The 17,940-nt window shown below is 43.8% G+C and overlaps 1 protein-coding gene across 1 annotated transcript; it reads left to right on the top strand.

The window, feature by feature from the left end:
- Positions 1-407: 407 nt before the first annotated feature.
- LOC115576924 (zinc fingers and homeoboxes protein 2-like) lies at positions 408-16,010 on the top strand. The gene is made up of 3 exons (XM_030409577.1): positions 408-3,709; positions 6,235-6,418; positions 13,660-16,010. Exons 1-2 carry the CDS (start codon positions 726-728, stop codon positions 6,413-6,415), a joined length of 3,165 nt encoding a protein of 1,054 aa, XP_030265437.1. The 5' UTR covers positions 408-725; the 3' UTR covers positions 6,416-6,418; positions 13,660-16,010.
- The last annotated feature ends 1,930 nt before the right edge of the window (positions 16,011-17,940 follow it).

Raw genomic sequence — 17,940 nt, 5'->3', positions numbered from 1 at the left:
GCTTCTTGTCTGCGAAAAGGAACATTTGATCCAAAGCACATAATAGTACAACACAGTGCACAAGTGACCCCAGTAAGGATAAATTTCAGTTGATGTTGCTTTGTTTTATCCTTGATCTCACATCTCTCAAATGAATAGAATGTTTCAACCAAAACTGCAATTTATCTATTTTCTCCCCTTCTGTCGTCGCCCATCATGCATTTTTCCCGTCCTTTGTCTTATTCTGGGTGAATGCAGCAGATCACATCACACACAAACAATATCAACATGACTTCTCTCTCTCTCTGTTTTCTAACATGTATTTTTCTCTGCTTTTAGTCGTCTCTCAAGTGACTCGAGAGCAGCTCGCTGAACACAAACAATATTAACATGTAATTTTCTCTCTTTCTGTTTGTCTCTTCGCAGCTTGAGCGCCGCAGCTGTATGTGATGCCCTCCCATGACGCCCAGGTCGGTAGCTGACACTGCCAGTGAGCGGGAGACGCCACTGCACAACCGGTCCTGGGCCAGCGCCGTCAGCCGGTTCTCGCCCTCCCTCTCGCACGCTGGAGACTCCACCTCCAACCACCTACCAGTATCCACAACCATCAGCTCCCAGTAAGGTCCCCTCAAACACCGACACGCTGACGTCCTCGGCCAGCACCAGCAGCAGCAGCAGCCAAAAACCACAGTATCTTCAACGCAACACCAGCACCACCAATATCACCACCACCAGCAGCAGCCATCATGTCCAGTCGTAGAAAGTCCTCCACCCCCTGCATGGTTCGGGTCATTAACGACCTGCCCGAAGAGCAAGATGACCCTGAGGAAGTCATGGGCATGGAAATATCGACAGACAATGATGTGACAGAAAAAGAACAGTCAGAATCATCTGAATCTGCAGAAAAGAGTCAAAACCCCCAGCAGGAGAATCCAGAGAATCCAGACCAGCAGACGTTTCCAAAACCAGTGGAAAACCAGAATCCTGAGCCATCAGAACAAGAGGAGCAGTTGGGTAAGACCCAACTCCCTGTCATTGAGGGTGTAGAAGCTAGAGAGGAGAAAGACAGGGAAGAGGTTGAATCAGACCCGGCATCTCAGAAAAAGCAGGCCAGAGGCTACGAGTGCAAATACTGCCCGTTCTCCACGCAGAACCTGAATGACTTTAAAGAGCATGTGGACTCCAGCCACCCTAACGTCATTCTCAATCCGTTGTACCTCTGTGCAGTCTGCAACTTCAACACCAACAAGTTTGACTCGCTCACAGAGCACAACGAGAGCCAGCACCCGGGCGAGACGAACTTCAAGTTCAAGCGGATAAAGATGAACAATCAGACTATCTTAGAACAGACAATCGAAGGCAAGGACAATTCAGTTGAATGCGAAGTGACAAATGAGCAAGGTGAAAGCAACAGCAGTTCTGTGTTTCCATCTTGCATATCTACCACGGTGAAACCCCCGGAGAGTATCCAGTCACTCTATCAAGGGAGCGAGCTGAAAAGCCAGCTGGATGGGCTGATCCAGAAGGATCAAATCACAGCGGTGAACATCAATGGAACGGTCATCATCCCTGAACCCACCATCCTCCAAGGGCTCTCCCATGTAACCCCGATGCTCCAGCGCCCACCGAACTTTAACTCTGTACCAAAAATAGCTGTTCCCTTGAACACCACCAAATACAATCCATCTTTAGATGACAACTTGACATTGATCACCTCCTTTAACAAGTTCCCTTACCCGACACATGCAGAGCTGTCGTGGCTGACAGCCGCCTCCAAGCACCCGGAGGAACAGATCAAAGTCTGGTTCACCACCCAGCGGCTTAAGCAAGGCATAACCTGGTCCCCGGAGGAGGTGGAAGAGGCCAGGAAAAAAATGTTCAATGGCTCCATCCCTCCTGCTCATCATACCTTCACCGTCCTGCCTACAAGCCCTGTCTGTCAGCCATCTGCCAAATCTTCCCAGCAGCCTCTGGTCCACACTACAGTCAGGCATTCAAGCCATTTACGGACAATCCCGTCCAATGGGTTAAGTGTTGTCACCACCACAAACACTCCTGCTGGAGTTGCCATTGGCTCCAGCCTTAAACGAACACACCTGACGACAGTGTTCGGCCCGGAGTCGAAGCGGCCAATCATGGCAGTTGCCCCCCATTCTGGCGACCCTAAGGATAAGGTCCTCATGGCTCCTCCTCCACCCCCTCCTCCTCAGAAAGACCGTCTCCCAATGGCTCCGCCTCCAGTTCCCATGGAGATGAAGAGACCTGTAGCACTTCCTCTGGTCACCACAGAGATGAAGAGGTCATCCGCTACTGTGCCTTTAATGCCACCACCATCATCATCATTATCACCTTCTTCGTTGTCCAAAGGGAAGACTCTCTCTGCGTTAGGAAACCCCAAAACGAAGCCAGTGGTGTCGCTGCCCTCCATAGTCTTTCCAGAGTCATTAACGAGGCCAATGATTGCTCCGCCGCCTATCTTCGCCCCGTCATTTAAAAACCCATTACTTATTCCGTTAAATTCGGCCATCACTTCCAAAGAAAAGCACCCAAATACTCACGCTATGCCAGCTGCTGATCCGAAGCTGCCAAACTCCCCTCCACTTATCACCCCACAGATACGTAGGCCAACCATCATCCAGTCCATCCGCGCTCCGGCCAAAGCCCCGTCCCAGATTCCAGGATTCCTGTTGGATGGCAAGAAGCTAAAAGAGCAGCAAGGAGTGGAACTGAAAGCCAGCTACCCGAGAGGAGACAAGGTACTCACTCCTCTGGCCGAGGCCAACGGGATATCTCGAACAGACAGGAAGTGGCCCCACCATCAAACCTCCATTGCTCACAACAATGGAGTCATGCATCTGGATGGTGGCGAGCTGGCAGCAGCGCAGAAACTTGACTTTCATCATAAGTCCTCGGTGCTGACACAATTCCCCCTGCTGGAGAGGATGAAAGGAAAGACAGCCGAACAGCTGAAGATCTTGGAGGAGAACTTCTTGAGGAACAGCTTCCCCACACAAAGCGATGTGGACAATCTGGCGGGCACCACCCACCTGTCCCACCAGGAAATCGACAGCTGGTTTGTGGAGCGCCGTGCACTACGTGACAACCTGGAACAAGCCCTTCTCAACTCCATGGGCACTAAGAGGATGGGCACCGGTGGCATCAACGCCATCACCAAGAAAGGACTACATCAGCAACAACACCAAACTCTACCGCTGAATGGGATTCACAAGCCAAGCGCCGGCATGGGCAACCTTAAGAGCCCTCTTCCACCCTTGCACACAGTGCCCATCATTGCTCCCAGCTCCATCGCCACCTCCATCCCCAACCCGAATTCTTGCTCAGTGCCTCCAGACAGCCGATCCCAGGCGCTCCTCAAGGACGATTTTGCTCAAACGCGGTGGCCTTCCCCTGAGGAGTTCAGCCAATCGGAGGGTCGGACAGGACTGGCTCGCGCCGAACTCGCCCGCTGGTTCACTGACAGCCGGCTGCAGAGCGGCGGCATGGAGCTGACAGAACTTTTTCACAACAATGGAGTGAATGGAAGCCAGGGGCCGCCTGTGTGCTCCCCTGAAAACGCTCCTCCCAGCATCATCCGGCACTGTCAGGAAGGAGCCCTAACAAACAACAACAGCAGTAAGGTGCTGGAGGTTGAGTTGGGCTGGCTGATGGAGCATCGCGCCAACAGCCTCAGCAGTCAACATGATGAGCTCCAAGACCGGTTTGCTGGCAGGTACGCAATCAACCAATCAACCAATCAGTCTTTATTTGTGTAGGGTCAGTTTTAGGCATTGTATCGGTTGGACTGATTTTACTGTTCAAAGTGGTCTCTCAGTGGCTTTTTAAATTTGATGCTCTTCTATTGTTGCTCACATTAGATCCATTAAGAGGAGAGAGTGGTTTGGTACAGTGATTTGGAGATTTGTTTGTCCTGGCATCCCGGAGCCACTTCACCTCCAGTATAAGATGTTACACATGGACACGACAGACGCTTGTTGGTTTTCACAATGTCAGATTTATTATTGTAGTATTGAATTGGATTGGCTTGGATTTGATTAAGCCAAATGAGATAGGCCTCTTCCAAATGTATAATACAATAAAAAAGCCAACTGGTGCTCTGCAGATTTACAGATAAATATTTAACTTAAAACAGACATTGAAACAATGAAATACCCAATGTTTTTCTTCTAAAACTAAACAAGAAAAGGTTGCAGACGTTTTAGTGGGACATGGCAGCCTCCAGAGTTCACTGAGCTGCACGGCAGCAGTTTCAGGATCATTTTCTACCCAGCGACACCGTCTGCAGTGACCTGTGCGTCCAAAATAAATATCCGCTTCCCCTCCGGAGGCTGGTGCTGATGTTTTGTAGATGCCACATTAACATTGTTTTCAGAACATTAACCTACAAATCTACGGGACTTTATTTAGTCTGCCTTCCTCTCCAGGAGCTTGGGACATGTTTGGCTAAATAACGGAGCCATTAGGTTGGATACCAATATCTCCACAATAATTTGGCAAGGCTTTTATTCTTCCCGTGAGTCAGCTCCTGGTTTAGGAGCACCACAGAATAAACCTGCACCTCCGGCACAGTGAAATCCTTCTGGCTCGTGCTGGTTTCATAAGCTCTGTTCAAAACAAAGTGCAGTCAGTGATGCAGATGTGTCGTACGTCATTTTGACTCAATTTTTCCAGTAAATATGGAGAAAATATCTTGGCGCTTTGGAAGAAGAATGTCAGGAGGCTTCACTTTGTAACTTTGATACAATGCCTTGAAAAAAATCTATATTTGAGACAATTTTCAATACCACAGTGGAAATTGAATTAATTAGATTCAAGTATTCGGTATCAACACACATCAATATATCAATATTTTTGATTGTTAAAGGAGACGTATTATTCTTTTTAATTTATTTCATTATCCTTCAGTGTTTTATAGATTCTTGTGTTTGTCAAAGGTCTTCAAAGTTAAAAGGCCCAAAGTCTACAACAACAAAAGCTCCTCTCTCCCACAAAAAACACTGCTCCTGAACTCCTCGTCAGTAGTCCCGCCTTTAATTTTTTGACTTTGTGACATCACACTACATCACCACGTCACACATTTGCATAATTTATGTTTAGCAGTTGGTTTTGGCATGTAAAAATTGATTTAGTACGGCTGCTCTGTTGTTGTTGTTAGCACTGCTGGCTCAGGCATGTGTGAGTTGGCCAGTCAGAGCAGTGGGTGTTCAGGAGGCGGGGCCTTAAAGAGACAGGAGCCTGAACAGACAGAGGAGGAAACAGTGCTGCAACACAGAAAACTGATGTGTTGTTTGAGAACTAAAGCATGCAAACCTATTCTAAATATTACATATAATATATATATTATAATAATATGTTATATGTTATATATTAACCTGACAATGAGGATAATATGTCTTTTTTAAGTAAAAATTTATTATTTTTTGCCCTCACATGAAGTTTGTCCCAGTTTTGATCTCTCGAGTTCTCAAAACATGAAGAGAATAATTATTAGTGGATTATAAGTTTCTTCTCATTATAATTAACAAATTGTCCCACTTACGACCCACTTTTGGTAAATCTGATTGTTAGTAATCACATCAGATGCTCTGATATTGAAAGATGATTGACAGCATGAAAAACAAAAATCTTTTTAAAGTCTTGTATTTTTATCTGCAGAATTAAGTCAGATCCACGTTTGTTCCTACGTAACGCGACTCATCACCGGCAGATAAAACACGTGACACATATGAAACAAACAACATCTTCTGTATCGTGTGTAGAAAAAAACATTTTAGACAAACTGAGAATTAAAAAAAATAAAGCAAATGAGGAAATCTCATTAATAAACTCTTTAAATAAACATTAAACGGATTATAAAAACGGATAATTAATAAATCTTTAATCTTCAAGGAACAGTTTCAGTTCTGAACTCTGACATGAATTAAAATGAAACACTTTAAGAAGACTAAAACTTCTCAGATAAACTTTTCAGCATGAATATTCTCTGTGAACATCCAACACAAACATTAAAGCTGTTCTGCAGAGTCAGAACTGGATGTTTAAATAAATCTTTGGTCTGCATCATCGAGGTCAGACAGACACATTGAACGCATCACCTGCTTTATTAAATATGTATGTTTCTATCTCTGATACAAACAAACATATTTATATAAAACCTTTAAAGTGATCGGTGGTGCTCTCATGGTGGTTTTCATCGATCACCAGGATTGATCCACAGTTTGCCGCCTGTCTTCGCAGACTGAGGCAGCAGAACGCCGCCGAGTTGAAGAACGGGGGACAGAACGGGGGACACATGGGAGGACCGCGGGACGTGTTCGGGAGCTGGCTGCAGGACGGACACTCGAGGAGAGGACGGGAGCTGCTCCTGGACCGAGAGAGGAAGATGGCGGAGGACGCGTCTGGGAGGCTGACTGGATAAACGGTGAGAGACGATTGGTTAATGCGTTCGCTTGTCAGGCTGCGGGCTGGACTTCTGATCTCTGCGGCTTTGAGGTCGATTGTTCTGGATGTTTTGTTAATCAGCTGTTTGTGAGTCATTGTTGGAGTGTTTGAAGGCTGCATTCACTGAATTTACTCTCTCTGAAAAGCTACATTCATGTCAAAAAATTTAATATTTGTCTTTTAGATTAGACCTGCAGCTGAACTACATTCACAGTCAGCACAAGTTTTAATTATTCCTCCGTTATTAAATGATTAATTGCGTATTCTATGAAATGTCAAAAATGACAAATGGCTTCTTTTCAGGCAATTAAGTGAAGCATGAATTAGGTTTTTCAGGGAGCTTCTCTGATTTGCGTCCTGTGGCTGCAGTGAGGAAGACACAGCGAGCTTTAAAGGTTTTAAGGTTTGAAAAACACGGAGAAGTTTTAAACATCGATCGTCAGCAGAATCACCAGAATCATGTTAACGTTTCTGCAAAAGGCTACAAAGAGCTAGAGATCACTGTTCGAGACAGCGTTTCATAATTTCTTAGCGTGAATCCGCTGGTTAGTTTTAACGAGATGTCTGGACATTTTCCTGCCGTGATTGTGTTGACAGAAGCAGGAATTCAAGGCCAAAACATGAGGTTGCTAAGGGTTCGAGAGACCGCTGTTCGAGATGGCTTTCCACATTTATTAGCGTGAAACCACTGGATACCGTTGGTGTGATGTGGGGACAGTTTCTGTCTGTTTGTGGTGACAGAACCATACAAACGTTATTCTATAACACTGCTCTTCCTCAAAAACTATTGATACTGCTGTATTTTTATAAAACTCTCACTTTGCTGTTCATGTTCTTTATATTGGCGCTGAAACCGTCCTGAAGTATAATATCCAGCTCTGTGAAACCTGCAGACTTCTGTTCTGTCAGACTGAATCTGTGGCTGCAGGTTTGTTGCACCAGTGAAGTGATTTAACTCAGCGAGGCCCTGATGGTCCCCAGCGTCTCCCCCTCCTCCCCCTCCTCCCCCTCCACCCCCTCCACCCCCCGGCCCGTTAGTGTTGAAGCCAACACCTCGATCCCGGGCAACAAACAAAACTCCTCCAGCCAGTCACCGTCTGTGTGTGTAGCTGTGTGAGTTTTGGCTTCAGCTGCTCAGCAACAAACACTAACTTCAGGAAAATTTAGGGATAAAAAAAACATTATTGGAAGCCTAAAATAGCAGCAGCCCCCCTGGTGTGGTAAAGTTTGATAGATAAAAGGCTCCGCCTGGGGCAGAGTGTGACGACAGAGTCGGCTGCTTCCTCCCTCTACTGTCTGTTCTGACAGAAGATTGAAAGTTTTAATGTTTCCACGAGGCGTTTGCTTTTCAAAATAGAAACTGTTCAAATGATTTCCTCAAGACAAACAGCCGTAAACAAGGCGGAGACGCAACTTCTGACATCGTCGACGTTTGAGAGATTGTCACTGGTTTCAGATGTCTTCAAAATCAGCGCTTGACAGCTGAAATCAATAATCAATACGCAGCATTCAGAATAACCAACAATAGGTTTTGTAAATAAAACTCGACCTGTTTGTTAAAATCTGACATCTCTCAGTTCAGCTCAACAACACTTCATTCGTCTGTCGAGACTATTTGGTTTTTCAAAAATCAGCTCTTTCCCCAAAAACTCACACTGCTGTGAAACTATAAATCATCCTCACATGAATTTAAATAAAGATAAATAAGAGAATGATTATGTTGAAGATAGAAGTCAGTCAGGAAGCCAAAACAGAACAAAACCAAAGACGTGTAACAGAAGATCTTTCTCCCTCGTATAAAGTGACATTGTGAATTATAGAATAATATAATATATTAATTATAATATTGCAGGATTACAGAGGCCGTCCAGCGACTTAGTGTTTTACTTCATTAGATAAAAGACAGATTACATGTAGATATATTTGACCTCTAGCTGTTAAAGTGAATATTTACATTTTAAACTTGTCGATAAACAAGTTTCTCTGTAAAATGGAATAAAAAAACAAAATATAAGAAGTGTTAACATAAAATATGACATAATGTAACAAATATAATATCATAATATATCATATTATATGAAATAACATGACGTAATATGATATAATTGTACATTATTGTGACTTTGTGGACAAAAAATAGCAGAACAACACGACAGACTGAGTGTTGGAGGTTTTATTCTTCACCCACACAACAACAACACAACAACAACACAACAACACTGCTGTATTTACACACTCACATTAGCGGATTAATCCTTTAATGTTAAACACCTGAATGTCGACGCCTGAATCAAACTGTCCCCACTTTTATTCTGTGAAAACCTCCACGTTACAGTCGACGCAGCAGGCAGAGGAAGTGGATCTGACTCAGTCTGTGAGCAGGAGGATGAATTAACATGAGCTGCTATCTAAACTCTGGCAGTTTGTGACTGTGGCCACACACTCGTCTGCTCTGCCAGACGCTCGGTTCAGGTGCCAGTTATCATCGGAGGCTGAGCTCTGCTCTCCAAATCAGTTTGGCTCCCAGATTACTGACTGTGGCAGGTGAATGCTGGAATCCGCCGAACACTGTTGATGGAAAAACTGCTCCAGTTAGGAGTCGCACTCCAACTCTCTGAAAATTCAATATGTGGTGGGAGCTCAAACTGGGAAACGTGGCTGAAAGAAGAGAGAGGCTTCTCATCAGAGGAAATCACAGGGTTCCTGCCACTAGAGGGCCTCAGTCGGAAAACCAGAGACGGAGTTGGATCATGTGAGCTGCTGATGAGAGTCAGAATCAGAATGAAACTTGAAAACAGAGAACATTTCAGCCTCGGCCTCCTCTGAGGAGGCCGAGGCTGAAATGTTCTCTGTTTTCAGATTTCACATCCTCAAACTTAAACGATTGTATGAATCAGCTGCCAGCGACTCAACAAAACAGTCGTACCCGACTCCTGCCCTGCTGTCACGGTTTGGAAAGGTTTAGTTAAAGTAGTTTGATTTACGTACTCTGGATTGAAAGTTGTGTTTGTCGTCCATCACGATCTCGTCCTCGTTGCTCATGTTTGCTCAGCGTCAGATACAGACGGAGCTTTCTGTTCGTACTCAGCCATCCATATTTCTTTCTGAAAGCTTTTGGATACATACCAATAGAGCAGAATCTCAGGACAGCTGGGAGAAGATCGGATGGTGGCGAAGGACAAATGGACATCCGTGTGGGACCATTTTGAGTCTGAGCGGCGCCCTCTAGTGACGAGCGGTACAGCCGTATCTATTCTCATACGTAAAGGAAGCATAAACGAGCCTTTATTCTCTTTATACTTCTTCACCTGACTTCCTCCTTTGCTGCCATCATAATAACGTCAGCCACTAGAGGTCGCCACCTGACAAGAAACGTAAATACAGGCCGTGAGAAGCAGCTTGCAGGATGAGTTTTGGTCGTTGCTGGACCAGATGCTCAAGTTGTGTTTGTTTTAAGCTCCTCCAGCGCCACCCGGGCGGGGTTTGTCACACCGACTGCCAGTTACTGAGTGAGAATCTGTAAATCACCTGATGTCATGTTGCCTCCGGTGCACCGAGGATAATAAATCAAACATCAGGTTGTTATTCAGGACAGAAAATATGAGCTTTTTTTACGAGACTTTGTTTTGTTCGGGTGTGTTTTAATGTCTCTGCGCGTGTCTGCGCGGCGCTGACCTCGTCTTTTTCCACCACCTCAAAGATTAAATTAGTGTGAAAAGCAGAACGACCTCTGCGTGTTTCTGTCTTTATTTCACCCAAAACTAAATTAGCTTTTTTGCTTGTGCACTTTGGATTCGGCGTTCAAGGCGCACCTGCCTGCAACACAAAGAGAGGAGAAAAGAATATTTGTCTCTTTATTGTATTTAAATACTCTCCTGCCATCACATCTGCACCCTGAAACCTCCGGCGCAGCTTTTCTCCCGCTTCATTCGTTGTTGTCTTGTTTAATAAAAAAATATATATCTGAATCGTCAATTAGCAAAACAAACCGGTTTGCTCTCAGCGTGCTCTGAGCGCTCGCTGCACAGAAAGGAAGAAACGAGTTAACACAATGCATCAGAATGATTAACATGCGCTGTGTGTCGCAAGCTTTAAGTGAACGTCTGTGTGGGCGGGTCAGGTCAGAGGTCAGAGGTCAGAGGTCGCAGCAGTGGAGACGATCCTGCTAAAGACGGATGAGGAGCGACAGTATCGGATTATATTAAGGAGTCGTAACGATTGATGTAGCAAAAACAAATTCCTGCAGTGCAAATTGATGTGGCACGATGTCTCCAGCCTGTCTCTGTGTGTGTTAATGGTTTTCCTGTGTGTGTGTGTGTGTGTGTGTGTGTGTGTGTGTGTGTGTGTGCCATCCATTGTCCTGTCTCACTAATCACAGCAGCTCGGGGCTTCATTTAATCAGCCGAGCGCGGCGCAGCGTCCCATAATAACTTATCAACAGTCGTAGCTTATAGATGAAGGCTTAATTGCCAAAATGCTGCAGTGCTTCTCCCTCGCTGTCATCATTATAATGTACAACACAGAGGCAGCGCACACTGAACGTTACCTGCTTCCAGGTCACCGCGATCGCAGAATAAAAAAAAAACACAATAATGTGTTTTAAATTTTGTATCATCTGAGATTTCCAGCCTCGTCGTCGGAGGCTGCTGTCCTTTTATACACAGCTGTAAAGACATTGATAATAATGAGCTCAGAATCTTTCACCATGAAGAGATGACAGAGCTCAGACCTCCGACGAGCCTCCACGTTTATATTTAATTTGCTTTAAAACAAGAAGATTCAACTTCACTGTCCTGAGAATCATTTTACGTCGTCACAACACTGAGTTTAATAACAGCAGCTCATAAACACGTGACGCGAGTGAGATATGACTCGTTAACGTAACGATGGTGTTTCATTCTGGTGAGTGGACGAGAAGCCAGACACCAGCGTTCAGGACTGCGTTCAGCAGTTTGAGTATGAACCCACCGGCGGACGCAGAGACGTTCAGTGTCAACACGTGTTCTGGTGACGGTGTTGATGATGCTGAGCGCTCCTCTGATCCGGGTGTTAACGAGGAATGACTCGCCGTCGACCAGCAACCGAGGACGCCACAATTAAATACTAAAATAGAAGAAAATCCAGAAAGACTTTACAAACTGATATTTAGTGGTTTATCAGCAACGTTTGTTTTGTTTTGTCTGATGAAACCAAACTTGGATGAAGTCGGTGGTTAAAACAGTTTTCCAACAGAAAATCAACCAACATGCTTATTATTAACGGTTAACTCATAACTGATTATTAAGGAAACTGGGCATTAATTAAAGAAATTGCTTATTTAACCAGGTTTCTTTAAGGCTTACAAACAATCTTATTTTATTATTTTGACATAGATTTTCAGGGTTCGTTTGTTTGTCTGTGTTTGTTTTAAGACCTGCTGTCTGGTCTTTGTGTTTGTTTCTGCAGCAGTGACAAACTGAATGTCGTCAGGAAGTTTAACAGAAGCGTGAAAAATGAACATCCAACATCATTTGTTGTCGACGTTCCATTTGCACCTGGAAAAGTTTGAAAATCTGAGAAAATGTGGTCACAAGCTGCAAAATGAGACCTCTGTCATCCTGTACTGTGTGTGTGTGTGTGTGTGTGTGTGAGTGTGTGTGAGGGTAATGAAACGCACCCTCTGTCGGCCGTATTGGACCGTCAGCTGTTGTGTAACAGTATCTGATCGTACAGCTGATTGAACAGCTGTTCACAGCTGAACAGAAGCGCTTCATTTTCCTCTTTAACTCGAAGCCGACGATGATTTCATCACTTCTAAATATTAACAGAGAGTTCAGAGGAAACAGGGAGCGGATAAAGACTTTACTTCTTAAACCGATGTGCAGATAAACTCTGGAGATCATTGGTCGGATATGGTGACATCACAAAGATCTGAACAGGAAGTGACATGTTTTCAAAGCAGGATCTGACAGAAAAGATCTTCCTTATTGGACGTATTCCAAACTGTCTTTATCTTTGAGGCTTTTACTTTGAAACATCTGCAGGAAGTGTTGAAGTTTACTGGAACTAGAAAACTAGAATCTGATCAAATCTACTCAGCAGAAATGTGAATTCATATCTTCTGTCTTCACTCAAGTTGAAGTTTAAACATCTGAGGATTGTTTCCGGGCACACAAAGTGTTTATTTCTCTCTAAACGTTGAGCAGCGATCACTAAAGTCCGTGTCGGCGAGCTCGTCTTCTTTTGGCAAAATGTTCCAACCTGATGAGTCTTTTAACGAGAGCGACCAAAACCACATCTGTGGAATAATCAGGCTGTTTACTCGTACACCTGCCAGGTGGAGCGAACCGCTCGGCAAACAAGATTTCTGCTGGAAACTTGAGAGACGTCTTATTGTGTGCAGAGAAAAAGTTTCCACTCAAACACGGACGCAACAACGACAACCAGCCGGCGTCCCGACGATCAGCTTCCTGTCTGCAGAATCACCTGCTGCACCTTTACTGACCGTCTGTGTGAAGAAGAACTCATTTGTTGTGTTCACTCACACAGTTTTAACACATTTCTTCTCAAACGTTGTGAGAATAAAGTCTTAATCACAACTAAACTTTTAGATTTAACATTTTAGCCTTTTATTGTACAAATAATGATTCATCAGTGTCTCTGTGCCTCTCGTGTCGGGAGGGATTATTTCAGCATCACACAGATTTTTAACAAATTTCTGCACAAAACAAACGAGATAAAAACGTCTTTGTCGAGCAGAGTAACAGTTTAAAACCTTTTTTTTCTTCAACTTGTGAAAAATGTGAGCAGAAAGTGTTTTTCTGTTTGTGTTGAGAGTTTAAAAAAGTCTCTCAACAGTTTCGCAGAGAAACTAAAAGTCAAAGACGCCACAACGAGACGGGAACTCGGTGTGTGTTTGTGTGTTTGTGTCCATTGTCCTGTTCCCTCTCACACGGATCAGGAGAGAGAGAGAGCGAGCCGGTCGGTCGGTCGGTCAGGTCCGCCGTCGCCGCCGCCGCCGCCGCCGCCGCCGCCGTCATTTCACATTGTGTCCCAGTTCCCAGCAGCACCAGGCGAGCAGGAACACCGGCTCCTGGCACAACAATTACTTTTTAATCCCCCCTTTTCTGTTTTTTTCATTTGTGTTTCCTCCTTTTTTGGTGTGTGTGTGTTTTGTTTTGTTCCCGGACTGATCTGAGTTCTGACATTTCTTCTTCTTCTCTCTCTTTTTCTCTGTTTCAGGTGCGAGTAGGATTTTGCCGCCATCGCCGCCGCTGCTGCTGGAAACACGGAGAAGGAGGAGAGAAAAAACGAGGTGGACGGAGAATGGAGCAACAAAAGAAGAGTTTTTTTTAAAACCATCAGATATTGTATTTTTTTTTTCTTTCTTTTTTTACCGATTTTTAACTCTTGATTGTCGCATCACAGATCACGCACGACGCCGTCCTCCGTCGTGTCCGAGCTGCGACCCGACCTCCTCCGCGGACGCGACGCTCTCAACGACAAAAACGACAACAAAGAGCTCAGATTTTATTTTGGCGAGGCGTACCCAGGCTTCCAAATTAAAACCAGAGGAGTGCGAGGGAGAGATTCAGGGTCACGATCTGTGAAGATAATTGAAATCTCAAATTGCTGCTTTTCTTTTCATTCCTCACAGTAATGTGAGTTTTAATAGTGTTACAATAAAAGACGGAGCAGATCTTCACTCGGGAGACGAGCCTCGGTGCACAAACACCATCAGAGACGCAGATTAGAGGTGACGAGCTGCTGCCAGCCGTCATGGCGACAGAGTTCCCGAGCTCCCTTCTGAGGTGGAATCAGTTGGTCACAGCCGAACTGATACGATATCAATAAAGAGCGATCGACCGGCGACTGTTTTGAAATAATTCCACAGTTTTGGTCGAACAAACGTGACCGATAAGGGAGCGCTTCCCCTTTAAGAGCCGTCCCTTTAAGCCTGTTTTCTGATTGGTTAACACAAACTGGTTAAACAAACAGCTGAGATGTCGTCGTTCCTTTTCACGACCTGCCGAACGACTTACCCACAATGCAACGTGGCTGCGTAGTATAAGATCAGCAACCAACGGAAACATTTCTGGAATTCAGCATCTAAATTAGAGGTTTGATGTCTAGAAAACTTCCCTTTATTCTCAAACGTTCCCTTTAAGCTGGAGGCGATCACAAAGATCTCGTCACCAGCTGATCTGAGTGTCGCACGTCCTCCATCGTGGAAAGCTGAGTACGGCAACACCACTCGGACAAACCACAGACAGAAAAGCATAAAGTTCATTTCTGAGATAACAAGAAACATTTCAAGGCCTCAGAAATAAACTGTGAAAGTTCAGTTTAATTGAAATAAAGAAGGTTTTTAGGATGTTTATACAGATTTGATATTAAAGCATCTTTATTGTTTATTTTTTATTTTCTTTGTTTAGTTTTGTTTGTTTCACACATACGTTTGAGCTTATTGTGATGATAACGTAATACTTGAAAGATGATCAGTAAAGATCGAAGCATTAAAAGTTTAATCATCCAAATAATTATACGGCTTTTACCACAGTTCTGTCTGGGGTTTGTCCCAGTGGTGTTGCCGTACCGAGCCTTAACTTCCCTTTAAGAGGAGGATTTTAATTGATCAAGAAAGGTCACAAACTTCCCCTTTAAGAGGGAGTCCGACTGATGATGACACACTGTCTGTTTTTGTTTTGGTCGACATCGTGAACCTCCCGTGATCACAGTGAACTTCCCCTTTAAGAATCAGATGTGTGTGGAGACTAAAAACCTTCCTCACGTTAAAAATATGAAACTCACAGTTTTAACCAACAAATATCCACGTAAAAGTCAACATGATTTTCTTGAAATTCGTTTGAATGGATTCACACTGAATCCAGATAACTTCCCTTTAAGAGGAACTTGGATTAACGTTAATTTCCCCCTCAGGAGGAAGCTCGATCTGCGTCTCTGAACTTTCCCTTTAAGAAGGATCCAGTTTCATAACGAGCACTTTACTGTAAAAGATGAATAAAAAAAAAAAAAAAACCCTGAACTTCTCCTTTAAGTTGCTCTGAAGGAAGCAGCCTCCGTCTCGTGAGAGGGGGATTAGCGGGTCGTGAACTCGGACGGACGGATGTTTTGTGGCCGAGGTGATGTTGCGCGTGACCTGCGTTGCCGTGGAGACGGCGAACCGGAGCACTGAATGTGTGCCTGAAGCAGCAGCAGCCGCCGTCTGACTGTACGCAGCCACCGACCTGACGACAGACAGACAGACAGACAGACAGACAGGGTGGATTCAAAACAAACAAACAAGGAAAAAACTACAAAAAAAAAACAACCACAAACAAAAACAACGCCGAGTGCCAAAGCTGGGATCTGCTGCATTCTCACTACACTTTTGAAAAAAAAAAAAGGGTTCTTCTTCTTCTTCTCGTTGTAAATAGGATATATATGTTTGTTTTTGTTTTTTTTGTTTTTTTCCTGTATTGCTACGGATTTGTAAAAAAGAAAATTTTGCGGAAAAAATTTTGTTACATTTTGTAAAATGGGAGCAAACTCGTCCCCCCGAAAACCTCCTCGGATATTTTTTTGTTTTTATTTTTACACCCTCTCTCTCACTCGCTCACTCGGCTCTTTAACGTCTTCTTTTTCTTTCTTTCTTTTTTTTTTTGTTGATGGACTTTAAAAAAAAAAAAAAAAACGGTGCCAGCAATGGTGTGTGTGTGTGTGTGTTTATGATTGTGTGTGTGTGTGTTTATGATTGTGTGTGTGTGTGTGTGTGTGTGTGTTTATGATTGTGTGTGTGTGTGTGTGTTTATGATTGTGTGTGTGTGTGTGTGTGTGTGTGTGTGTGTTTATGATTGTGTGTGTGTGTGTGTGTGTGTGTGTGTGTGTTTATGATTGTGTGTGTGTGTGTGTGTGTGTGTGTGTGTTTATGATTGTGTGTGTGTGTGTGTGTGTGTGTGTGTGTGTGCAACGTTTTTTTTTTTCTTTCTTTCTCCGTCTCTCTTTTCTGTTTTTCTACTGAACCAGAGTGGAACCACTACAAAAAAAAAAAAAAAAAAGACGGACCGGTTGGCAATACTTCAGTCACTTCTTCTTCATCTCACCGGCACTGGACTTCCGCCCGCCACTTCCCTGCTGAGAGGAGAGGTGGGAGGAGGAGGAGGAGGAGGGGGAGGAGGAGGAGGAGGAGAGGAGGAGGAGGAGGGGGGACTTCGCTTCACATCAAATCAGATTCAAAAAAACAAAACACACAAAAAGCACCTTTGGACCTTTTTTCTTTTTTCTTTTTTTTTTTTTACTGTGCTGAAGTGAAGTCAAGTGCTATTATTATATTATATTATATTATTATTATTATTATTATTGTAGCCACTCTGTCTGGAACCCTTTTTTTGAAGAAAAAGCGAAAGGACAAAAAAAAAAAAAAAAAAAAAACTCACTGGAGAGGAAAAAAAAAAAAAGAAAGAAACTTTTAAGCCAATCTGCACTTCTTGTTCCGACGAACATGCTTGTACGACCAAGTGACTGTCGTGGATCTTTGTTTTAAAAACCGATTAAGGAACAAACAAACAAACAAACAAACAAACAACAACGTGAAAAAAAACAACAAAAAAAACAGACAGTTTGAGAAACTGTCCGAATGGTGGCAAAGCGCAGAAGGATTCAACGGTAACGATCTCACAACACACTCGACAGTGAAAACCACAATCCAGAATCATGCTGCCTGAATCATACTTTAATCTCTCTTCTTCTTCTTCTTCTTCTTCTTCTTCTTCTCTCTGTTTCTCTCCCTCGCTCTGTCCTTTCTCTCACTTTCTTTGTCTCTCTCTCGTCCTTCCTCCCTTTTCTTGTTTCTCTTCATCGTCGATTTGTTTCTCTCTCTCTCTCTCTCTCTGTTTGTCGTCCTGCACACCATCATCATCATCATACACACCTGTAATAAACAAAAACAAACAAAAGAGAAAAAAAAGATAAATAGCCTTTTATTCAATACATAACTACATGTTGGCTTGGTAGGCTTAGTTGAAACTAGTTCCATTCCGACAAAAAAGAATAATAGTAAAAACAAAAATATGAGCTTCTTTATGTATTGCTTCTGCCGCTGTAGTGTCCTGGTCAGATTTAAAGATGATAAGACTACATATATCTGAAATACTGTATTTACAAATGCATACCAGGGCTGGCCTCAACAACAACACAGCAGAGGGAGGGGAGGGTTTCAAACTCCGTCCACCGGGCGACTTCCAGTCGATCGGGATGCTTGTTTCTGCTTAAAGTCTTCATAGTTTTTTAAACTCGTGGCGTTCTGCATCACTACGGCTCTCCGCCGCCGCCGCTGCTCGTCCTTCTGCAAACAGAAAAGCAGCGCCGCAAAAAGAGAAGCTCCTGGTGGACGCTCAGCCTTAGAAAGCTTCCAAGAGACTTTTATTTTTGCAAGTGTATAGTTTTAATTGAATATTTTTCTGATGAATGATTGAATGTATTTGCTTTGAGGAAGTTAAGTAAATGTTGTGGGGGTTTACTGTC

Source organism: Sparus aurata, chromosome 3, assembly GCF_900880675.1.
Source record: "Sparus aurata chromosome 3, fSpaAur1.1, whole genome shotgun sequence".
NCBI classification, from domain to species: Eukaryota; Metazoa; Chordata; class Actinopteri; order Spariformes; family Sparidae; genus Sparus; species Sparus aurata.
Note: the sequence above shows the minus strand (reverse complement) of the source record. Positions and strands in the feature narration are given on the sequence as shown.